The sequence below is a fragment of the Triturus cristatus genome, chromosome 6 (genome assembly GCF_964204655.1).
Source record: "Triturus cristatus chromosome 6, aTriCri1.1, whole genome shotgun sequence".
Lineage (NCBI taxonomy): Eukaryota > Metazoa > Chordata > Amphibia > Caudata > Salamandridae > Triturus > Triturus cristatus.
In genome coordinates this window covers 604,313,297-604,339,481 of record NC_140589.1, presented here as the reverse complement: position 1 = coordinate 604,339,481, position 26,185 = coordinate 604,313,297, and the positions used below count along the sequence as shown (strand labels likewise).

The 26,185-nt window shown below is 41.5% G+C and overlaps 1 protein-coding gene across 5 annotated transcripts in view; it reads left to right on the top strand.

Moving 5' to 3' along the window:
• SNX14 (sorting nexin 14) overlaps positions 1–26,185 on the top strand; it is a 609,680-nt gene that overhangs the window by 556,061 nt on the left and 27,434 nt on the right. For all 5 annotated transcript variants that reach the window (XM_085611049.1, XM_085611048.1, XM_085611046.1 and 2 more), the window contains one exon: positions 1,593–1,684. In XM_085611049.1, the coding sequence (XP_085467175.1) occupies positions 1,593–1,684 (92 nt within the window). The remainder of the gene's footprint in view (positions 1–1,592; positions 1,685–26,185) is intronic.

The following is a 26,185-nucleotide window of genomic DNA, read 5'->3' as shown; positions in this document are numbered from 1 at the left end:
ATCTGCCTCTTGTGGCCAAGTCTGGCTTATCAGTGAGGTTGCACCTTTTTACTGTCTGGAACCTCTCAGTCTTGGAGGAACATGTTCCCTGTGGCATGTCCACATTTAGTGAACAGGCATGAAGCCCTCCTGCCCCCTTAAGGACCAGTTAAGGCTTGCTCAGATAGGGGTGGAATGACTTTTGTATGGCAGGTCACCTTACGGAGGCATGTTAGTTTGTTTATTGCCCTGGTATGAATAACACAAATGGAAGGGATTAGCTACATTCTCCAACCCACCAGGCTTATCTCGTCCTGTTGGGGAACACAAGAGTTGTGCACCTAGTGGCTTCTACTTATTATATAACAGCACTAGCCTTTCAGAGTGGCACACATATACTCTAGCATGAACTAATCTTTTGACAGATTGTTAACCCAGATTCACACACTGAATACTTGGTATAGCCGTCCCAAATATGATGAATTCAGAGGACTCCAGAAATGGGGGACTGAGCAGACATTACACAGGGCACCTGTGAGGCAGTACCCCCACTGAGGTACGGTTGAAAAGGTCTGTGTCCCTGGCTTGAAGTTTTGCTGCTGCCACCATCACTCACACAGTCTGGATAGAGAGGGCAATAGCCATTCACAGAGAGGGGTGCGCATCTGGTGATGCCTCGACATCAGAATCCTGCTCTGATATCTCAAATCAATTAAGCCGATTGGGCTTTCATTATTGTCAAGCTTACTAGGGAAAACACATTTAGGGCTGTCCAGGAACATAGCAGGAGAGGGTGATCGAGCTTCAGAAAACTGTGCAAAGAACTTTCATCCCATAATTTGTCCTACCGTATCCCCACACCTCTTGGTCACTTTTTCCCAAAGTGTTGAAATGTGAAATGCTCTGGTGAAATGGATCACAGTCAGGTTGGAATTGCCATTCACCAAATCACATTAGAACGTCTTACATTCAGAAATGTGCATTGAAGCAATTGAAAGGAACAATGAATATGTTAACTTTTATGGTCAGGAGGTTTCTGAGATGTCTTTAGCTTGATCAACTTTAGGTCTGTGGATGTGTCTTCTGCACGGTCAGACTGGCCTATGGGGCATTCAAGCAGTGCCTAACAGGCTGATCCGACAGGTCAAGGTGTGGGTCTGTGTTTTGGCTGTTTGTGTGTCTGTTTTATGGTCTGCTGGACTGGGTTTTATCTTTGATTTCCCTGATATTAAAACAAACATTGCCTGTAGTAAGCTCAGATCCATGCAGTCTTCCATAACTTGAAAAACACTTAAACAGCATGTCTTTACAAGTTCAAAACAGCCCCAATTTGCAAACATGGGCCACTTTTTATCTTTCTAATTCTCTAATGGGGGGCCACTTTAACTTTGGTGCCTGTACCTATTTTACTGTCCCAGTATGACCCAGTAAGGGGATATTTGCAGTTTGAACTTAAGGTTGTGGGATATGCAGCCGTAAGCTCCACTTAATATTCATGAAATAAAATTCACAATGGTAGTGCATTTGACTGATATCAATTAACATGCAAATCTATTATGAAAATCTAAGTATGTGGCATTGACTAAAGTGTGCATCTGTGCTATTTTAAATAGATTTGATGGGAAAATGCATTGGTGATGACGCCAAATATGAAGGCATTCGACTGCTCTTCGATGGGCTGCAGCAGCCAGTGCTGAATAAACAGGTAATAAATACATTCATTGGACTAACAGTGTTTGATTTCTAACTGAAAAAAACTACACTCCTGGCATTGTCTTTTGAAAGTGTGACCATATTTTGACCTGAAGTGAATGAAATTATGCTCCATCCTGCAAAGCAAGGAGACTGCTATTTTGAAAACAGACAAGTGTATGATTTGCGATTCAAATTTGCATTTCTCTGTGAAGGGACCTTTTTAGTCCTGACTTTAGCAAAGATCTTTTGTTTTTAATGACAAATTGTTCACTAGACATACTTACAGGGGCTTTCAGCTATTCCTCTTCATCAGTTAGCTGCTGCAGTGTCATTCATGTTTTGCTTCCAGGGTCAACCCACTGCAGCCATTGGCTTAACTCAGGGACGGTTCCTCCGTGAGGGCGTTTGGGCGTCCCTCCCCTCATTATTTTGCCGCAGGCAGCTGTGAGCAGTGCTGTTTTATGAAACTGAAAATGTGGTATTTAGTAATTACTTTAATATGTGTAGTGTCTACTTACACTTCACTTAGACCGCCCGCAGCAGTCAGCAGTTTCAGCCGCGGGTCGGTTCCTTTCCACGTCGTGTGTGTGATGATGCACGTCGGCTTCCCGGTTTGGAAGGGTGGGGTTAGGAGCAGTCAGTAAGTGCAGTCAACAAAAACTGCGCATGTCGGGTTGGTCGGTGCTTTTCTCTGACCAGCCTGACATGCGTAGTTTACAGCACTTTTGCCTCTAGAATGAAGGAGCTGGGGCGCTTCGAAGCTGCATCCCCCCAGTCTCCTGATGAGCGGCAAGTTGTCCTGCCCAATCCAGTCAAAGCAGCACCTGGATTGGATGCTTTAGCGTCTCTAGGCGGAGAACGCAGAGTCTGTGATTGGGCATGTCGAGGGACCATATTCACCAATCACTGCACAGCTTTATTGTGAAGCCGTGCAGTGATTGGTCAATCTGCCCTACCTCTCAGACTCTCCCTCTCCCCTCTTCATGCGTAGGTATCACCATTACACAACAGGGAGCGTGGAGAGAGGGAGTTGAGAGGAGAGCTCTGGGCCTGACCTCGTGTCGTGGTGGCCCCTTCCTTGAGCCCATGCAAGGCCTCATCAGGATTCAGACGGATCCGACCGACTAGTGAGTAGAGAGATTCTGTTTTCAGTTGTTTATAGCGTAAACTTGGAGCGCTTTACATGAGCACCAGTCACCACGACATATTATATGTCCTGGTAACTAGTGCTCATGTAAAGCGCACCAAGTCTGCGCTACATAAAACAGAAAAACTAGTCTCTTTGAGGTTACATCAAAGGCAGTTATGACGCGTTGTACAGTACAACCCGTCACTGCCTTTGATGTAACTTGAAATAGACTCGTTTTACAGTGTAAACTTGGAGCACTTTACATGAGCACCAGTTACCAGGACATATAATATGTCCTGGTAACTGGTGCTCATGTAAAGCGCTCCACGTTTGCGCTATATAAAACTGAAAAACTAGTCTCTTTAAAGTTACATCAAAGGCAGTGACGAGTTGTCCTATTGCAGAGTTAAGGTTTCAGACATATTTATGTTTTGAATCACAGGATGTTGAGCCCACGTGAGGCTCGAACCTGCTTTTCAGGTGGAAAGTCGGCAGCTCTAGCCTTAGTCACAAGCTCACCCACAAGGATGGAAGCATTTTCAGTATTATACACAATGAAGTCATAGTCGTTGCTTATTTATCTTATGCAATTTACAACCATTGACAAAGCCAATAGTCCTGGCTTGCTGTAGGTGTAATGTTACTTGTTGTGTTATATACCTGGATAAATGAGAAGCAACAAAATATCAGTGGGGCACTCACTATGCTAATTACAGATTTTTTACCTAAGTGTTTTAAGCCACGCCCTTAAATACAGTGGCCACGCCCCTATGAGAGAACCCCTTGTTTTTTTTTACTTAAAGCCCTGTGTGTCACCGAAAGAAAATGAGTGGGCATTCTCAGGGAGGCAGAGAAGGAAACCATGAAGAGGTTGGATGTTTAGGCTGGCGTAAGAGCGGTGGTCCGGCTTATGTAATAACTTGCACAATTGGTTTATTAACCTTCCTTACGAAAATGTTCTCGGGGGGGGGGGGTGGAAACCCCCCTTAGGCCATTCAGCCTAGCTCGCTACGCTCGCTTGCCGCTGTGCGCTCCATCAAACATTTTACGCTTCACCACTTTCAAATGGAACCAGCCACCACTACTTAACTGATCATGAGTGATGGCATTCTGTTGTTACAAAATGTGCACACCCACACGAAAAATTAGTTAGATTTAGTACCAGTGGCTAGTAGTGCAATGTGGGCTATTGCATTACACAAACAATATCAATTTTGTCTTTGAATCAATGCTTTTTTTACTTAAGCGAGTAATTGGCACCTCCTCCAAAATTGCTACTGAGCTGCTGGTGTGTCATATAAAAAACATTCACAAATACATTGAGCATTGATACGGACAAAAGGTCTGTAGCCAACGCCAGACCTGTTGACTCTGCAAGTGCTTGTTTATTATAAAGTCAATACTTAGTTGTATTTTTGAGGTGCTCTCTAATGAGTCGAAATGAAAACGCACGCCGATCCTGGCTGTTTAGAACATTGTGTCTCATCTAAAGATCAATCTGCATTACTGAATATTCCGTAAGATAGGGCTAATTTAGTCTTACTTCAGTTTTATCATGATATAGGAAGATGTTGGAGGACGAGACTGGGTTTCATTTTCACATGATGGACTGGCTTTATGTTGTGTTGTCAATGTTAGCCAAAACATACTTCCTAAATGTGACATAGTTTTTCAGTGGATTGAATGCTGTTGTACATAGCCTAATGTATATTTTCATAAGAGAAAGAAAAGTATTCCTTTGAGATGCTGTTGGTGGCTTAGCTGCACAGCACGACGTTCTCGTTGTTTAACCTACTTTCTTAATGGATACAAATGCAGATTAATTGTTAGAGACTGTTTGAATATTTAGCGTAGCCTGATTCTTGTATGACTTTCAGGTTCAGCAAATCAGTCATTCCATTTAGTGTCACCGTGTCTTTATGCTGATGGAATAATGATAGAATTTTTTCACCATGGCATGGTTTTTAATGGTGGAGTGTGTGGATAATTTTAGGATGGAGTTAGAGGGAGACGTTCTTGGAAACCCTTTAGGGGGAAGAAATAATTTATTTAGTGAAATGTCCCATTACACGTTTGTGAGAGCAGATTGGTAGGAAAGTTTCAAATGATTTTTGCCATCCGTCATGAAGCTATAATGATTCTTGCCATTTTTTTTATACTGAGGGCAAATTAATGAATAATATCAATTTAAAATCTATCTTATCTATGTTCGCAGCTTAGTCCTGATTGTTCTTACTGTATCCCACCCCTCTTCTTTAAGTGATCTAGGAACTTCCTCAACAATATAAGATTTGGCAGGAGTACTTTGTTCACATCAGAAAGGGAAAGGTTTGGAAGACTGCATATTTAAGTATCATTACCTCCAGGATGCCACATGCTTCTTTAGAGGTTGGTCCCTTTTCTTCACTTGAGGTGATAGTTCCCTTTTTAGTTCAAGCCTAGGCAGTGCATACGCTGTCTCTCCGAGACATGCTGTAATCAGTATATGTGTTGACACTCCACCTATTGGCTTTTTATTGGTTGGTTCGCTTGTCTTGTTAAATCGCTTTGTTTTTAGTGGTTATTATGTGTTGTAGTTCCTCCTTTTCTTTTTTTTGTAACGCCCATGCAGCACCGCCGAATTACTGTAAACTTGCTACCGGTGAGATGAAGTATTAGCTTTGGAACTCTTTTGTTTTTGGTTGCTTAAGTTGAACGTGTATGCTGTTTGTTTTTGTGTTTTTGGACCGGTGGGATGAAGTCTGTCGTTTCTTTGTTTTGGAACTGATTTGTTTTTGGTTGAATAAGTTGAATATGCATGCAGTTTATTTTTTGGACCGGTGGGATGAAGTCTTTGTTTTTTGCGATGCTGATATTTATTTGTAAGGAATGTGTTTTTATTTTGTTGAAGTCTCATTTTTAATAAATGTGTGATTTGTTTGAAAAAATTATAGAGCGTGGTGGATAAATAGATATATTGAAGAGATTTTTTTTTAAATAAAGCTGTTTTATATGGTGTTGTATTTATAATAATTCAGTGAACGTAAATGCCTGTTTTCAGTCGAGTTTCTGTAAAAAAATAAATTGTTCATTGTTGTATTTGTAATGTTCTTTCTACATGTCTTGCCAACTTTAGCAGTGATCTTTGACATTTTGCTTTTTCTGGTAATTTAGTTAGTGTGTATCCCACAGATGCTGTAGACATAAAGATAACAATCTTTACTACAAGGGTGATTTGCGCTTCACTATCTCGTCTCTGTCTCCTTTCATAACAAATCTAGAAAACATGCTAATGTTTCACACTACATCAGACTTTGTCGCACGTTTTCCATTCTTTCAAACAAATGTGAATACCTTAGAATTTACTTGTAAAACCAGTGTAAAGCAACTTTATTCTTTTTTATAATTAAAAGCGTATTTAAGCAAAAAAAGTGTTACTTTCATTTTAGGGTGGAAATTACATTTGTGCATAGCCACAAACACGCACCTTTAATATTCGAGCACACTTTTGCACATCAGCCACATGCACTATACATTATTGCAATTTATCATTCTGTCCTGCACCCAGTATATATATTAAAACGGTTACCTCCATATAGCCGGCCCCTACCCCTAAGCGTACAAGGCACTTCACATCTAAATTACTACCATTCACATTACTTTCCTGCCATAGCTATATTACCTCTCTATTTCTTACTCACACACTGCAAAAACCACTTCTATTTAAAATTAAACATTCCCACCATACCTTTTCACCTCTAAACACAGTTGCAATCAGGGGAAGCACACCTGATATCAGTCCCAAAAACATTTAATACGCAACTTTTACTAGGCTTCAAGTTGCGCCAAACTCACATCTACAAACTAGGCCCTAAACACTATTTCCCCTGGATCTATTCCCTTCCAGAAAACCAGACGTATTGTACACTTCCCCAATTATTACTTTCAAAACCCCTTTCCCCTGGATCAACTACAACCATCCCAAAAGCATTTCTTAACCTGTAAACGGGACCAAGGGATACACCAGCACCTTACAAGCAATTATATTTCCACCCCTTCCACAAGTTTTACTTGTCCTTAAATACCTTACCAAGCCTCACCACATTTAAATCAAAGCAACAGGTACGAATTTTCACCTAAAGACCTCCCTCCCGCACCCATTTAAAATCGAGCAAACTTCAACCACAACTAGTCACAAACACACCAAATTACAGCCTAACCGTATAAAAAAAAATACTATATATATATATATATATATATTACCTACTGGCGGTCGCCAGTAGGTAGTTATAGTTAGGACCACGTTTCCATAGGAAAACCTCAACATTCTATTTTGAATAACTTTGGCGCCGGTCGACGAATCCTCGCGAATTTCTCAAAATAGGTGGGGCGCTACGCTCCGCTCCTACCCTGAAAGTCTCGGGGGGATTCGTCAAGCGGGGGCTGAGATAAAAGGGGGGTCCCAAAACGCGTTTTTCCCATGCATTTTTCCATAGGACCTTTAGAACGAGCTACAGCCCGAACGGCTGAACAGAATTACTAGAAATTTGGCAGAGAGGTAGTCCCTAGGTCAAGGAAGTGCCTTTTGTAGGTTTGGTGTAAATCTGGTCAGTAGATTCTGAGAAAATAGCCTTTAAATCAATATATATATCTGAGCCCGCTTACGGTACGCTTACCGTACGCTTACCGTACGCTTACCGTAAGCTTACGGTGGCGTGCGCGAGCGCGATTCTGATTGGCTCTTAGATCTTAGTAAACATTCGAATCGGCCGAAACCAGGAAGCGGCGTCCGCCATTTTGTCTCTCGCACTGAGTGTTGTTTATCAAACATGATGGCCAAAAACATGTTACGGGGCTGTTTTGACAACTCCCTCCCACATAGTCATGTTGAGGGAGTCCCCAAACATCCCCCAAGAGCAAAAACGGTTTTATTTTTTTTTCGGCAATTTCGCGGGGTACGCTTACCGTACGCTTACCGTACGCTTACCGTAAGCTTACCGTACGCTTACGGTAAAAAAATAAAAATAAAAAAAACACTATCCACACTTACCCCACCCCCTGTGCTTTTGGTGGCCGCAGGCCACCAAATGTGCAGGGCTTATTAATAGAGAAAAAAAACGTAATTTTGGCAACATGAAATTATAAAATCGAAATAAAAAAAACACTATCCACATTGACCTCACCCCCTGTGCTTTTGGTGGCCGAAGGCCACCAAATGTACAGGGCTTATTAAAGTTGATAAAAACCGTGCACGGAACGAACTGCGTTAAGTGGGCGCGCACGCCACAAATGGCGTAAAGTAACTTAGCATTTAAAAAACCGTACAAATTCACTGAAAAAACCATAGGTTTCACACACGTTATAGTTAGGAAATAGCATTTAAAAAACCTTGCTAATTCACTGAAAAAACCATAGGTTTCACACATGTTATAGTTAGCTGGACATTTTACTGATAAAAAACCAATGAAATTCCCCCGTTATAGTTACTGTAGGCAACTATAACTCACGCGACCGTAATCCTCTGCTGATGACATATGTGTCTTTATGAAAAAAAAATATTTGTAATATATGTATAGCTAAAATTAAATGGAAGAAGATATGGGCAAATAAGTGTCTAAATACAGTATTAGCATCAGCAGAGGATTACGGTCGCGTGAGTTATAGTTGCCTACAGTAACTATAACGGGGGAATTTCATTGGTTTTTTATCAGTAAAATGTCCAGCTAACTATAACATGTGTGAAACCTATGGTTTTTTCAGTGAATATATATATATATATATTCACTGAAAATCCATAGGTTTCAGGGGTGTTATAGTTAGCTGGACTTTTCACTTGTACAAAACCATTGAAATTCCCCCGTTATAGTTAGTTCAGCTAACTATAACTCGCGCGCCCGCAATGCACTGCTGATGACGTCACATGTTACATCAATCATGACATGGTCAGTGACATCACTCATGACATCACTGATGACATCATCCAGTGAATGTGTGTTTTTCTGAAAATTAAATATGTTTTATATATGTATATCTCAAGGTCGATGGAAGAATAAATGGGTATATAAGTGTCTAAATGGATGATTTGTTTTTGAAAAATTGATTGTGTAACTGACTGATTAAGTGTATCATAGTGAATACATGGCTTAGTGAGTAATGTTTAAATATGTAAATATCTGTATCAGTCTCTCACTTTGTGTATAAGTGGCTGCATGGGTTGGTGAGTAGCTACATGGGTGTCTATATAGGTTATTAGTTGGTTTTTTGAGTATCAGTCTGAGTGTCTGCATGGTTCGGTGGGGGGTATTACGTAGTGCATAGGTGCATGAATGAGTGACTCACTCTTTGTATGTGTTGAAGACAGCATGTGTGCAGGATTGTATGGGTGGATGAGTGTGTGTATGGGTGTGTTAGTGAGTGAATGACTGTCTCAATAGTGTCTTTATGAGTAACTACATATGTTTTAAATTAGTATATGTGACTATTGGTGTATATGTGAGAGTGAGAGATTGAAAGAGTTCCTGCATGAATAAGTATGTGTTTCTATAAGTGATTGTTTAAAAGACTAAGTATGTGTAAGTTTCCGTAGAAGTAAGTGTGGTGGTGTGTGTATAACTGTATATGCAAGTAAATGTATGTTTGATTCTTTATTAGCATGAGTAACTATGTGTGTGAGTAACTCTATGGATGAGTGGCATTGTGTAACAGGATGTATAGGTGTATGAGTACATATGATGAGTGAGTACATGTATGAGTGACTGTATAGGACTGTTGGTGAATGAGTGGATGTGTATGTGGATCTTAGAATTACTGAAGAGGTTGTTGTAACTGGTATTGGTATGTCCATTGTTTTGAAAAGTTTAGTCTCTATTTTTGAATGTGTGTATCAAAGGTTATATTAGGGTGAGAGGAGGTCTGCCACTCTATCACAAGGATGATGTCATCAGTGATGTCATCAGTGATGTCATTTGAGATGTCATCAGTGATGTCATGAGTGATGTCACTGACCATGTCATGAGTGATGTAATATGTGACGTCATCAGCAGTGCATTGCGGGCGCGCGAGTTATAGTTAGCTGAACTAACTATAACGGGGGAATTTCAATGGTGTTGTACAAGTGAAAAGTCCAGCTAACTATAACACCCCTGAAACCTATGGTTTTTTCAGTGAATTTCAAAGGTTTTTTAAATGCTAATTCCTAACTATAACGTGCCTGAAACCTATGTTTTTTTCTGTGAATTTCAAAGGTTTTTTAAATGCTAATTTCTAACTATGCCTACAGAGATAGGACATGTGAAGAAAGAAGAAAAAATGCACAGAAAGAAAAAAAAGAAGTGCAGAAAGAAGCAACAGAAGTCCTCAAAGACGAAGAAAAGTGCAGGAAGAAGGATAACGTGCAGAAAGAACAAAAAGAAGAGCGGAAAGAAGCCTTGTTGCAAAATCATCCTGTACCCTCAACTTTTTCAGACGGATACTGGTGGTAACTTAGTCTGACTAACCAGTCCTAGAGCCAGTGCTATGTTAAAAGACACTTAGAATACAGTGAAAACACCTACATACACTAGGGAACATTATGCGTTGGGGTCCCCCTGTGATTAGCATGACCTCCTCTGTAAGCCCCTAGTATATAATAGGGCAGGGGGATTAAAACTACCTCTTAAAACAGGCCACAGGGCGTTTTTGCACACGTTAACTCAGGCCCTGTCCCCTCCCTTCACCACTGTGTAAACACGCCCTGTGTCCGTTTTTAGTTGGGAGATTAAGTTCATTTGAATCCTGAGGGTCCCTAGGGTCCAACTAGCCCACTAGGTACCTCCAGTAAGTGCCACAGAGCTGCGTTGCAGAGAGGTGTAAAAAGTGGCACGGCCTGGACCACCTCTCTGCAATGCAGCACAGTGGCGCTTACTGGAAGCACTTGGTGGGCTAGTTATCCCCCAGGGGCCCTCAGTATTGAAGGAAAATTATATCCCCAATTTAAAACGTGCCATAGTGCGTGTTTGCACACGCCACCTCACGCCCCGTCCCCTCCCTTCACCACTGTGTAAACGCGCCCTGTGGCTGTTTTAAGTTGAGAGATTAAGTCCCCTTGAATCCTAAGGGTCCCTAGGGTCCAACTAGCCCACTAGGTACCTCCAGTAAGCGCCACAGAGCTGCGTTGCAGAGAGGTGTAAAAAGGGGCTTGGCCTCAGAACACCTGTCTGCAGCGCAGCTCCCTGGCGCATACTGGAGATGCCTGTTGGGCTAGTTGGCCCTCAGGGACCCTCAGTATTGAAGAGGAATTAATTCCCCAACTTACAACTCGCCAGGGGGCGCGTTTGCAGAGTGCTGCAAGGAGGGGGCGTGGCCTCCGGCACGATGCCAGTCTTTTATTTATTTTAATTTTTTAAGAAGGGGGGCTGTGTGGTTCCCCTTCTTCTTCTAATTTATTGGCCCTGATGACCCCATCCCCCAGGGCCTGTCTCCTAATTATATTTTTTTGACCCCAATCCCCAGGGCCGGCCACTGTTTTTTATTATTTTTAAAAAATATATATTTATAGACACACCTAGGTCATGCTGGACAAACCGTACGTACCTATCACCATGACGATTTGCGTGATATTCATTAAAAGGCGACTATGCATACAATGAATCCACGTGGAATGTATTTACACCACTAGTGAAGCTCTGACATGTCTGATGCCCTACCGTGCCTAATCCCGGTAGACACCCTTGTTGTTTATTTATACAAACATGGGTAGCTATTGACGGGCACATTTAATACACATGCACACCGAGCCATTCAAAGGGGATTCGACAAAAATTCGACCAAAACTATGCAAGAAACCCCCCTCACGGTTAATAAAACACACATCCACTGCTGGATGTGTAATACTTTTTATTTTACTCTCTGGAAAGGGGACGAACATCACTTGAGAGTCACAGCGCGCTCCTGGCAGAGCCCACTGCTGTGTTACACCCACCATTGCCTGCCGAGTGCCACACACCTCTGTGTTGTATTCCACCAGCTAGTGCATATGCTATGACACTCTCTAGCCCATGTGCACTGTAACACCACCCCGTGAATATGTCATGCCACACTTGTCTTCGCACGGGTTATATTGCCCCATCTAACGTGCCTTCCTCGATGCCTATGTTATAACGCACAGTGCTATGCCATACATATTACAATCTGGGATCCATATCTTTGTCACAGTGCATATGCAACGTTACACTCCCCAGCACATATTTTATATTACAACTTAAGAGACAAGTTAGGTTACACAACACTGCCCTGTGCATGTTACACTCCAAGGTGCATATCGCATAGCACACGCTAGTGCCTGTGCTATCTCGCGCTCTCCAATGAATCTGTCATTGCACACAATGTATTGCATATTATATTTCACGCCCGGTTCATCTTATATCACACTTTTTGGTGCATAGTTTATACCATACACTATATCTAGTTTTCATTTTCAATCGTGCTCTCAGGACTATGTTCTATATAACACTGTGTTCACTCCGTGAGCCCGGAGTCACAGTCACAAACGTCCTCTTCTTCCTGAATAAAAGTGAGATTATGCTGCATACTTGTTCATATTTTAAGTAGTTCGCACAGACACACGTTTTAAAAACAATAAAGTTCCTAATACCCGCCTTCTCTGAACAGTTAGCTTGCTGCCCCATCCCCCTCCTCCCTATCCTCTGTTGTGTGAATCCATGGACTAGCCTCCTCCCTCCTGCCATGCATGGTTTGATGTGCTGCCACTGCCCTCAATTTAGTATGATGTACCAGTCCACTCCTCCTGCCCTCCATTGCCCAATTCTATGCCCCATCATTGACCTCCTGCTTAAACTCTGTGCTTAGCTTGCTGCCCCTATTCTCCTTCCCCCTGCCCTCCGATGTCTTTGTGCATGCCCCTGCTCCATCCTTTTTGCCCACCATGTTCCATGGACCTGCCACTCCTATCTACTCTGAGTGTTCTGTTGAGCTGCCACTCCCCTCCCACCTGCCTAGCATTGTCAGATGACTGTAACCTGTCCCTGCCACCTCCACCCTGCCTGTCCACATGCCATGCCCCTATCCTCTTCCTCCTGTCCTACATGGTCCATTGTACTGCCACACCCTTCTGCCCTCCCTGGTCTGTTGTGCTGCAACTGCTCCTCCTGCCTGCCCCGTGCGGTCTGTTGTGAGGCCCCTTCCCCTGAACTTTCTTGTCTGTGCACAGGTCCTGACCCTCCCTTCTATCCTCCATCGTCCTTTGTGCATGCCCCTGCACCCTCCTTCTTGCCCATCATAGCCATTGTGCTGCCACTAACCCTCCCACTTGCCATGCATGGTCTTCTGTGCTGCCATGGCCCCTCCCACCTTCCCTGTGTGGTCAGTTAGCTGCCCCTGACCCCCTCCCACCTTCCCTCCATGGTCTGTGTGTATGCCATCACAGTCTCACTGTTGCTCTTCATGGTGTGTCTTGCTTCTAGTGCCCTTGTCTTGCTTCTAGTGCCCATCCTGCCTGACCTCCATGGCTATCTTGCGGCTCCTGCCCTGCCCTCTTGCCCCCAGCCCTCTGTTTACATGTGCAGACCCCTACTCCCTCCCTCCTGGCTTGTCTGTTCCATTGTAATGCCCCTGATCCGTCCCTCCTGCCCTTTATGGTCTGTTATGCTGCAGCTTTCTCTCCTGTCTGTCCATTATGGTGAGCTAGCTACCATTGCCTCTTGCCCCTCTGTTCTCTGTTGTCCATGTGCATGGTCCTGTCCCCTCCCTCTTGCTTTCTATGGATTGTTGTGCTGCACTCCCGTCCCGCATGCCCTGTGTGGTGTATTGTGCTGCTGCAAACCCTGATGCCTGCCCTGCAGGGTCAGTTTGGTGCACCTCTCCATGTCCCTCCTGTCCTCTGTTATCCAAGTCCATGTCCCTACCTCATTTCCTTGCATGATCCAATGTACCATACTTGCGAACATTTTGAACTTGGTAAGAGGGAGATTTTGAAAAAAAACTGGGGTATTGATTTTCCCCTTTGAGTTACATTGAAAAAGAGGAGATTGTAGACAGGAGACAGATCAAATAAAGCCCATTTGAGATTAAAAACATTGGACGTTTCCTGGCTGAATCGGGTCTGTTGGCATGTATGGTTGTACTATCATTGCCTCTTCCTTCTGCCCACAATGGTCTATTACATTGCCACAGCCTCTCTTGCAAGTCCTGTATTGTTGGTTTGTTGCCCCTGCCCCCCTTTCCACTGCCCTCCATAGTCTGTTGTGCTGCCACGGCCCTTCCTGCCTGCTCAGTGTGGTTAAATTGTTGCCTTTGCACCCTCCTACCTGCCTTCAATTTTCAGAGTCCGTGCCCCTGGCCTCTGCCTCTCAACAGTATCCTAATGAACAACTAGATTGCTACCATTCTATATTTATTACAAAAGTGTGTAACGCCTGACGTCATCTTGATGTAATCAAAACTGTAATACCTAGAGCATTTCCTTTAGAAATTACATATATGAGAGGGTCTTATTGGCATCAAAATTATGGTTAGTGCTCTAAAAGACTAAAATAAGGACATATTTTCTGAGTTTTCAAATAGCGACAAAGCACTTTTAAATTATTTGTTATCTTTATGTTTTTTTATCCAGTTGACCACTTGATTAAATGTGAGAGGATGTGGTGTTACTTCCAGAACTGCAGACTTTGCAACTGGGGAACCAGGTTGGAGTTTCTGCTTCAGCTCGACATTCTGTGATTCTGGTCAAATCACTTAGTCTCCCCATGTCTACAACCAAAATGAATTTGTTCATTTGTTCTTGTGTGATGTAACCAATGCTCATGTAAAGCACTCCAATACCTGACAAGTCTGCACTATATAACACTGCAAAAACACAAAATAATACGTGTTTTGCACACTTCTGTCATTGGGCTATGTTTGGGCTACATCTGGGGGATTTTGGGCTACATTTGGGCTCTTTTGTCTCCGGTGGCCATCTTGGGAGATTTATTTGTTATGAAGTTTCCTAATTTCCTCATGTACTGCAGTCTCCTCAGTAGGAAATGCTTTCAGTTTTTTACTTTGATTCCATCATGAAGGTATTCAGATATGTCACACATTTGCCCTAAATTCTGAAAGTTAGCACTCTAGTTGCTCATTAGATCACTGTACTAAAACTACTGTTCACCATGGAAGTCTGCTCCTGGTATTAAAAGTGCATGTTTCAGTCTGCATGTCAGAATTTTTTAATGAAATAGAAGAGGATTTGAGAAGTCACTCAAAATGTGCCCTCATTTTCTTTCTTCAGCATTAATCATAATTTCTATGGCAAAATGAACCCCCTCATTGTGTTCCTTTTTAAATTAAATGTTTTAAGTGTTACCAGTTTATTTCAATCAAGATGGCTTCAGGTGTGCCATACTTTTGTCATAATGAGGACAGTAAGCGCCCTAGTTGTTTTTAAGAACACTCTGGGACATTCTGTCATTGGGCTATACTTGGGCTACATCTGGGTGATATTTGGGCTACATTTGGGCTCTTTTGTCTCTGGTGGCCATCTTGGCAGACTTATTTGTTATGAAGTTTCCTAATTTCCTCATTTACTGCAGGCAGTCTCCTCAGTAGGAAATACTTTCAGTTTTTTACTTTGATTCCAAAGGCATTCAGATGTGTCACACATTTGCCATAAATTCAGAATGTTAGCACTCTTTTTGCTCATTAGATCACTGTAGTAAAGCTGCTGTTCACCAGGGAAAACTGCTGCTGGTATTGAAAGTGCATGTTTCAGTCTGCATGTCAGAATTGTTTAATGAAATAGAAGAGGATTTGAGAAGTCACTCAAAATGTGCCCTAATACAGCACTAATCTTACTTTTTATGGAAAAATGAACCCCCTCATTTTGTTCCTTCTTAAATTAAATGTTTTAAGAGTTACCACTTAAATCCAAGCAAGATGGCTTCAGGTGTGCCATACGTTTATCATAAGTAGGACTGTTAGCGCTCTAGTTGTTCTTTGGAACACTCTGGAGTAGAACTGCACTCTGCAGTAGAACTCAAAGGAATCAACTGACAGTCTCTGCCCTTGTTGGATGTACATGTTTTACTGAGAATGTCAGACTTCATTCTCACATGACTGAGAAAGATAATGTGAATTTACAGAAAATAAGCTCTCAGTTTAGCTTATAGATCACCTTCCAAACCTCTGTGGGAAAAGCATGAGAAAATATTTTTCTCTCAATCATGATATCCCAGCAGAAGGATTTTTCACATGGTGAAATCACCTTAGAACATACCACAATTCCTAAAATGAGTATGGTACCATCAACAAATGATTTATAATGTAACTAAAGTCTTAAAACCTTCTATTAACTGCAATGCTTTTTAATGAGGTGCTATCATGTATATTGGTCCCAAGATGGCTGCCAACACTTCTTGGATGAGGTGCTGACAGCCAATCAGATCTCAGGATGAGATGTGTGGTTAGGCTCCGCCCACATATATATATGATTTTACTTTTGATTTCCTCAGGAACTACTGAACAGATTGACACCAGACCTGCAAAAGGCACATCCCTAACCTGAGGACTACCTCTCTGCCAAATTTCAAGTAATTCTGTTCAGCCGTTCGGGCTGTACCTTGGACTAAAGGTCCCTATGGAAAATTGCATGGGGAAAACGCGTTTTGGGACCCCCCTTTTTTCTCAGCCCCCGCTTGACGAATCCCCCCGAGACTTTCAGGGTAGGAGCGGAGCGGAGCGCCCCACCTATTTTAAAAATTTCGCGAGGATTCGTCAACCGGCGCCAAAGTTATTCCAAATAGTATGTTGCGGATTTCCTATGGAAACACGGTCCTAACTATAACTATCTACTGGCGACCGCCAGTAGATAATATATATATATATATATATATATATATATATATATATATATATATATATGAGGTCCGCAAAGCAATAAAGACGCGCTCTCAGGACTCTTAGGAGGATATTTATTGCAGGTACAGGTTACGCGTTTCGGAAGACAAGCTTCCTTGGTCACACGAAGAGCCAAATACACACACCCCTTACATAGTGAGAAAGTACTAAACATAGACATGGGACAGCGTTGCAAAAAGTCTACTTCCGTAATGGAAGTGTGTCGGCCATCTTGTAAGGTCCACAGGTACAACACGTCTATACGAAAATTGGCATGTAAACAAGTAATTGCATAGTGCACACGAAAAGCATGGAAAGTGTCCTAGCTCGTATTCGCCCAGTACAGACAAATACTAATACCTCATAGTGAGAAATAGGGAAAATAACTGCCAAGTGACTCGACGCTACTAAGTGAGAACCCTCAATCTATGCCAATAATGTACCGGGAAGTGGAGTAAGCACAAAAATGGGATTCAAAAGAAAAGCAAATAGCCCATACTAGCGCCAAGTGGCATAATGCTACAGCTGGGGGGGAAAGTTATCCCAAATGGGTTATAACACTCATACTGCTATTGAGACAATAGAGATAATGCAATGTATAAATGAATCCAGGGCTAGCACTATACTCCATGCAGAAAAAACACTGTCCAATATTCTATAAAATAGTGAAAAGAAGAGCTTATCTATACGTGATGATATTCTCTTCAGAGGATAGTGAAGAAAAGGGTAGGTGACCCGTGACGTGCACAGAATACCCAAAGGGCCCCTTCCTTTCCTCCTGTAAAGAAAAGAAAGAGAACATAGTTTAGAATAATAGAATTAAAACATTGCAATTACAGTTATTTGTACATAGATATGCATGCTATTATGCAACATTTACGCTTTCATGAATATCAGAACATCAAAAACCATTCGATTATGCTCCTAAACAGGAAAGACCCAAAACACAATACTCTCATATCTCAGGGTTCCATGAGATGTGTTGATAACTCCTCATCTATATTATGTCCTAGCGGGTACTTTGTCTCGAGATTAAGAATCCATTTAGATTCTCTCTTTCTGAGTACCAGCTCCCTGTTACCACCTCTAACACTGCTCAATACCTGTTCAATCACAAAGTACTTCAGTAACGAACTGTTGGATAAATGGTACTCAGCGAAGTGTCTAGCAACTGGATAATGAGAATCTTTGTTGTTAATGGCCCTGAGGTGTTCAAGGACCCGCTTCTTAGCCATATGAGTAGTGCTCCCCACATACCATTTCTGGCATGGGCATACAAGCACGTATATGGCATAGGTGGAACTGCACGTGAGGAACTGTGAGATGGTGTTTTTCTTGGAGGTATGGGGTACACTGAATTCGTTGACCATATGACTGGTTTTGCAGGCCTTACAGTGACCACATGGGAAAAAGCCTTTAAGGTTGTGCAAGGATGTAGTGTTGGATTCAGTGATATCACTATGCATCAAGATGTTTCTAAGATTACGTCCTTTTCTATATGTGATTTTGGGTCTATTGCTGATGGAAGGACCAACAATATTGTCACTTTTGAGGATGTTCCAGTTATCACTGAGAATTTTCTGGATTTTACTCGAGCTGTTGTTATATGTAAGAATCACTCGTGTTTCTGACGATTCTACAGTCTTCTCCTTAGGTTTCAGGGTACTTTTTCTGTCTATGTCTTTAAGTTTAGAGACAGCTCTATCTAATACCCATTTAGGGTATCCACGCTCTCTAAACCGATTCAGCATAATAGCTTCTTCAATTTTATAGTTGTTCTCAGTGCTGCAGTTTCTTCTCGCTCTCAGTAACTCCCCGTAAGGTATACTCCATTTCAGAGTTTCTGGGTGGTGACTGTGAGCGTGTAGAATACTGTTACCTGCAGTTTCTTTCCGAAACAGCCTGGTCTCCAGTGTGTTATTCACAGCTCTAACTTTGACATCAAGGAAATCTATTTCTTCCTTGTTGATATTATATGTCAATACAATGTTGAGGGTGTTGATGTTTAGTTGCTGAATGAATTCTACTGCCTCTTCCTCACTACCTTCCCAAATAACAAAGAGATCGTCTATGTAACGCAGCCAAGTGTTGACTTTTTTGAGGTATTGGGAGAAGTCAGCATCTTCTCGCATGTTTTCTTCCCATAGGCCCAAGAAGAGATTGGCGAAGCTAGGGGCAAAGGAAGTACCCATGGCAGTCCCTAGGACTTGTCTAAAGAGTTCACCATTAAACATAAAGATGTTATTTTGTAAACATAACAGCATCATATCAATAAGCATCTTAGTATGTTCAGAATACATGATATTTCTATCATTCAGAAAATGGGTACATGCACTGATCCCCTGATCATGATCAATGATAGTATATAAACTGGAGACATCCATAGTAATAAAGACATAGTTGGTTTGCCATTGTATGTTCTCCAGTTTACATAAGAAATCTTTGGTGTCTTTGACGTAAGAGGGGAGTTTGGTGACATAGTTTTGCAGGAAATAATCCACATATTTAGAGATATTCTCGAACACACTCCCCACTGATGAAACAATAGGTCTCCCTGGGGGAACAATGGGATTTTTGTGTACTTTTGGGAGGAAATATATGATTGGAAGTTTAGGATAATCTTTTTTCAAATATAAATATTCCTCCCATGTGATTATTCCTTCTCCTTGCCAGGCTGATAGTTTTTCCCAGGTTATCAGTATACTGTCATTGTATGTCTTGGTGTCTGTTTTTTCATAAAATCTGCTATTTTTCAGCTGTCTGTGTGCTTCCGTTATATACATGGACTTACTGAGCAGAACGATATTACCTCCCTTGTCCGCCGGGCGGATAACGATATCTCTGTCGTTAGCCAATGAGGAAATGATAGATCTTTGTTTAAATGTGAGATTACCACACACAAAATTGTGATTGTATTTCCCATGTTTGTATTCAATGAGAGCTTTGGTAACAACCTCATGAAAAGTATCTACGTTGTCGTGTGGAAGATTCGGATAAAAGATAGAACGGGGTTTGAAAGGTGTAACAGCTGCTCTATCTGTAACAATATCTTGAATTTCATGGTTGTCACTCATATTATCACCTTCCTCGTTCTGTTCAAGATCTTGCATGGTGAGTAGCATGTTGGTATCAGCTATTGTTAGGGCAATTTGTTCGGTAGTAGTCCTAGCCCTGGCAACATCCTGCATGTTTCCCTTAAGTTCATGCCATTTTTTTAATTTAAGCTTTCTTATGAACTTAAAAATGTCTATTCTTGTGTCAGAATAGTCAAAGGCAGCAGTAGGGCAAAAGGTGAGACCTAAACATAACGTTTTCTTTTCTAGATTAGACAGGGTACGGCTTGTGAGATTCACGATAGTTTTGTTTACCATAGTATCGTCCCACATGTTTATGTCTTCTTCTGCAAGCCCCCTTGTCTGGTTCCCATTGGCTTTGTTTCGTTTCTGTATCCTGTGTTTTCGTTTGCTCCTTCGTTGTTTGCTCCGCCCCTGCCTCTTCCTCTTCCTCTTCCTCTTCCTCTTCCTCTCCCCCGATGTCCTCTCCCTCTCGGTGTTGGTTGGGAGGCACTCGTTCTTGTCGTCTCTTTGTTTCTCCTCAGGGTCCGGTACTCGTCTAAAAAAGTCGCAGGGCGAGTTATTATTTCTACCTCTGAGGCTGTGCTTGAAGTTTGATCTGATGCATCATTGTCTGAATCGCTGGTTGTGGCAATATTTATGAGTGTATCATTTCTTCCTTCTCCAGGGACAGTACTTGGTTCTTTTGGCTGGAAATTATAGAGATGGTCATACTTTCTGCTGTATGTCAAAATTCGACCACTTTCGTAATCAGTGCAGTCGCGATGAAGTTTGCGTTGTTTCCTCAGTTTGATATCTTCTTCATACTGACTCATTCTATTTTTCATTTCTTCTATAAATTTAGTGATGGTTGCTTGATCAGAGTTTTTCTTAAAGTCTTCTTCTAATTCCAGGATATTCTTAATGGTAGCTTCCCTGTCTTCCCATGCGTATTTAATAAGGATACATAACATGTTTTTAGAGCTGACTGCTGAATTTTCAGCCCATTCCTCTAACATACGCGGGTTTGGTGATTCATAAGAGGGTGTTGTGTAAATACGTAATCCTCGTGGGACCATTTTTTTATCCACATAATCCTGGAGGGAAACTGCCTCCCACCACTTTGATATTTCCATTTTCTTGAGTTTTTCGTACTTCCTAAATTGTGCAGTTAATGTATTGTCCTTGTCTCTGGATGGTATCACACTACTTTGCGCTCTTCCCGGCGCTCTAGCAAGTAATGTCTGTGCTGCTAGCCGTCTTGATGTTTCTTCTTCCATGATGTAAATGCTGTACAACTGAGTTACTATTCATATGGCATGCATTACTGTTGTGCCAATGTCTGGCTCCTCTAATACCTTTGTATCCTCCAAAGACTCCCCCTCCAGAATAGAGGTTCCGATTGCTGCCTCTATTTCAAAAGTACCCCAGCACCACGAAGGGAATCCAAAGCACTCGGATTCGAGTTGCTGTCAAGTATGCATAGAAGCGCTTAACGTGGTAAAGGGCAAATGCCGTAACCCTTCTAGACAAAGAAGCCCACCCAATCAGCCAACCAGAGACGCCCCCACAGCCGGTACAACAATCGAAGGGCTCACGATTGCAAAACCCCCCGAACGTCGCCACAGCGTTAGGCTTACCTCTGGGGCGCTGATCCGGGTGTCTCGTGTCTGCGCTGGGGTATTCGCACGATATTTCCGTCGTCTCTTGTCACGATGAGGCCGCCGGCCGAACTTCCTCCGTAAAGTAATATAATGAGTTTCGCCTTTCCTGGAAGCTCCGCCCGTGGATCGGTGGCGCGTGAAGCCAGTAAGGCACAGCTGGCAATTTCAGATGAGGTCCGCAAAGCAATAAAGACGCGCTCTCAGGACTCCAAGGAGGATATTTATTGCAGGTACAGGTTACGCGTTTCGGAAGACAAGCTTCCTTGGTCACACGAAGAGCCAAATACACACACCCCTTACATAGTGAGAAAGTACTAAACATAGACATGGGACAGCGTTGCAAAAAGTCTACTTCCGTAATGGAAGTGTGTCGGCCATCTTGTAAGGTCCACAGGTACAACACGTCTATACGAAAATTGGCATGTAAACAAGTAATTGCATAGTGCACACGAAAAGCATGGAAAGTGTCCTAGCTCGTATTCGCCCAGTACAGACAAATACTAATACCTCATAGTGAGAAATAGGGAAAATAACTGCCAAGTGACTCGACGCTACTAAGTGAGAACCCTCAATCTATGCCAATAATGTACCGGGAAGTGGAGTAAGCACAAAAATGGGATTCAAAAGAAAAGCAAATAGCCCATACTAGTTTAGTACTTTCTCACTATGTAAGGGGTGTGTGTATTTGGCTCTTCGTGTGACCAAGGAAGCTTGTCTTCCGAAACGCGTAACCTGTACCTGCAATAAATATCCTCCTTGGAGTCCTGAGAGCGCGTCTTTATTGCTTTGCGGACCTCATCTGAAATTGCCAGCTGTGCCTTACTGGCTTCACGCGCCACCGATCCACGGGCGGAGCTTCCAGGAAAGGCGAAACTCATTATATTTTATATATATATATATATATATATATATATATATATATATATATATATATATATATATATATATATATATTCTCTCCCAACAATGTCTCCATATGTGAAAACAAAATGCTGCGTACTGGGGCTCGATATGCTTTTAAATTAGTTTATTCCAACACGCTTCGGGAATCAGGAAGCTATCACACACGTTCTGGCCACCTGGCCTTCGTCAGTGTTAGTTAACCCATAAAACATCACCTTATATCGAGCCCGAGTTTGCCGCATTTTGTTTTCACGTGTGGAGACATTGTTGGAAGAGAATATTATCGCGGACCGCCTCCGCGAGCTGCTGCACCTGCACCGCTGAGAGCAACGAAAATTGGGAGGTTTTTGTGTGTGGAATATATATATATATATATATATATATAATTTCCCACAGCGCGTCGAGCTGAAGATGGGACACGGACACCGGTTACGTGCTGGTGATTTTATTGAATTATTCTGTAAACGGCAAGATGACGCATTTCGTCCACCTCCTGGGCTTGTTCACATCACAAGACTAACTGAGAAAGCCATTTTTATACAGACTACACCATGTGATTGCCTGTCTGCACCGTGGAACTAAAAAACAGACTACAAACTGATTATCTCTCAGGTAACATACCTATACAGCGGATACAAATAGCACAGGTTACAGAAGTGAAATACTTGTACTGCAGTTAAAATAGTATTAGTATATATATATAATGTACAGATTATCGTCTTGCCTACTTCTCATCTGCATGTTGTATACATTTGTATACATCTGTTTTATACTACTTAAATAATAAACATAAATATTAGAAACCAAATTTGTTTTTTTATTTCCGTTGTACTTCCCTCTCATTCTCTCTCTTACTCACACACATGCACACAGCGGTCTCTTTCTCACTTTTCTCTACAAAATCTATCGCTCTCATCTCCCTTATAACTCCCTCTTGTTCTCTTACTTTCTCTCTCTCACACATACATGCACACAACTGTCTCTTTCTCACTTTCTTTAGAATCGGTCTCTCTCTTTTCCGTTGTAGCTCCCTTTTATCCCTCTCTCTCTCTGTCATACACACATACTGCTCTCTGTCACTAGTCTCTTCAGAACCGATCTTCGCACAGTTTAGATTAAGTGTCACCTATTATCCCAGGGTGGAGTGATAAATTATTTTGTATTTCTAGTCACTAAAATATGAAAATTCTGTTAGCACTATGCACACCCACAAATAAAAATTGCATTAAAGCCTTAAAATTATCCAAGTAAGCTATTAACTAAAAGCCTCCTAACACTATACAATTAATAAATATTCACCCTTGTGAACTAAAATAAACAAAATCCTTTGCCCATATGCCCCTATACATAGCACATCAAAATGCTCTCTATAAAAAACAAACCAACATTAATTAGGGGCACTAGTTGCATAAACAAGGTATGCGCAAATTTGATTTTCATTTTTAAATCTTAACATATTACTTCACCATATTTCCTCCTCTCGCTTTTACTTCACGCTCGTTCTCTCGCTTTCTCTTAAACATGAACACAACTGACTCTTTCTTATTTGTCTCTTTAGAATATGTCTCTCTCGTCTCCCTTATGGCTTCCTCTCCTGTCACTCTTACTCTATCACACACACACATGCAGACAGGTGTCCCTTTCTCACTTCTCTCTTTTAAATCTATCTCTCTCTTTTCTCGGTTCTAACTTATTCCATTCTTTCCCTCTCACTCACACACATGCACACAGCTCTATCTTTCTCAATTTGATTCTTTTAAATCTGTCTCTCTCGTCTCCGTTGTAGCTTCCTCTTGTTCTGTCACCTTCTCTCACACGCACACAGCTCTTTCTCATTCATCTCTTTAACATCTGTTTCTCTCATCTCAATTATTACTCCCTCTCGTTTTTACTCTTTCTCATACACATACACACACCTATTTATTTCTTAATTATCTCTTTTCAGTCTGTCTCTCTCATCCCACTTCTAGCTCCCTCTCCTTCTCTCACTCTCTTTCTCATACACACATGCACGCAACTGTCTCTTTCTCACTTGCTTGTCTCTTTAAAATCTATCTTTCTCATCTCACGTATGACTCCGTCTCTTTCTCTCACTTTCTCTCTCTTACACACACATGAACACAACTGTCTCTTTCTCACTTCTTTCTTTACAATCTGTCTCTCTTGTTTCCGTTCTAGCTCCCTTTCTCGCTCACACACATACAGCTTTCTATCACATAAAAATTGCATTAAAGCTATATAATTAACCAATTACACTATTAACTTTAAGTCTTCTAATGTCATACAATGAATACTTCCACATCATACTACAAATTGTGAATACACACACCATAAACAAAAAAACACAATACACACTACTATTCAACGTAATTAAACATAGTTAATTACACATAACACACTATACCTATACATAACTCCAAAACACGTTAAACTATTTAATTACAATCCACACACAACTACACCACACAATACCACAACTAACAATAACATTACAATGCACCTATCCCCTAAATCTCTCTATTCTACTAAATCTCATTAATCTATCTTCCACAGTTCTACACTATTCCCACATTACTAACATAATGAACTTCAAATATTCACCCATATTTTCTAATACATCTATTTTCAAAAGTTTATTTAATAAAAACACAGGCTATTCTCCTCTTCTAAACTATTCTCTTACATACGCAAAACAACACTCTTTAAACAGCTATACCATCTTCTCCCTTCTTTCACAAACACTATTTCTACTCCTTTTTCTCAGTATCAATAACTACATCATAAAATAACTATCCCTCACATTCTTATTTTCTATCTTAACAAAACAACCATCAACACTATCTATTCACAAAACACTTAATTCTACTACGCAAATGCAATAAACACCCAATTCAGCAACACATGGTATAAACCACTAACAATTGTAATACTACACACATAAATACATTATACACCACATACATATACTAACTACCCATTACCTATTAATAATACCACACCTAACAATAACATTACAACACACCTACCACCAACCACCAATATTATAACTCTCTCTTATACTACCACTACCTACTCATCTCATATTAGAACATTGGATAGTTGGAAGCTCCATTGAAAACAATGGAGTAGCTCCAGGCTTATAATGGCTGGTATAAGCTCGGAGCGCCAACATTCCAATGTTTCTTTGTGGCTGTGAACAAAGGCTTCAGGGAGCCTGAGGGGATTTTAGTCCCCTCGTGCTCCCTGAAGCCTTTGTTTAATTTGTTAGAACATTCTGCCCTCTAGTGGCAGAGTGTTCTAATAGCCTTATAGCCCTTCGTAGCAGGGCTATACTGGCTATTAAAGTCCCGCTGCCTTGTTAAAGTCCCTCGCCTTCGACTCGGGCCTTTAACACTGCATCGGGCCTTTAATAGCCGGTATAGCCCGCTACGGCGGGCTATAAGGCTATAATAACACTACCCCTATCAACACTCCCTCTAATTACATATCTACTATACTAACATAACCTATCTTGCTTTACCTTCTCACACTGCACACTATTCCAGCTCTCCCATCCCCCAATACCTCCATATACCCCTTCAAACGATCCCCTATCTCTCTCTGTTCTACTACTTCTCATTACTAACATCATTAACTACAAATATTCACACATATTTTCTGTTAAATCTATTTTCAAGACTTCATTCAATAAAAACACATGCTAGCTTCCTCTTCTAAACTATTCTCCTACAGACACAAAACACTCTTTAAACAACTATATCATCCTCTCCACTTCTTTCTCTCTTTCTCAAACACTATTTCTACTCCTCTTTCTCAATATCAACAACAACTACATCAAAAATAACTATCGCTCGCATTCTTCCTTTCTCCTGAAAGTTAACAACTATCAACACTATCTATTCACAAAACACATA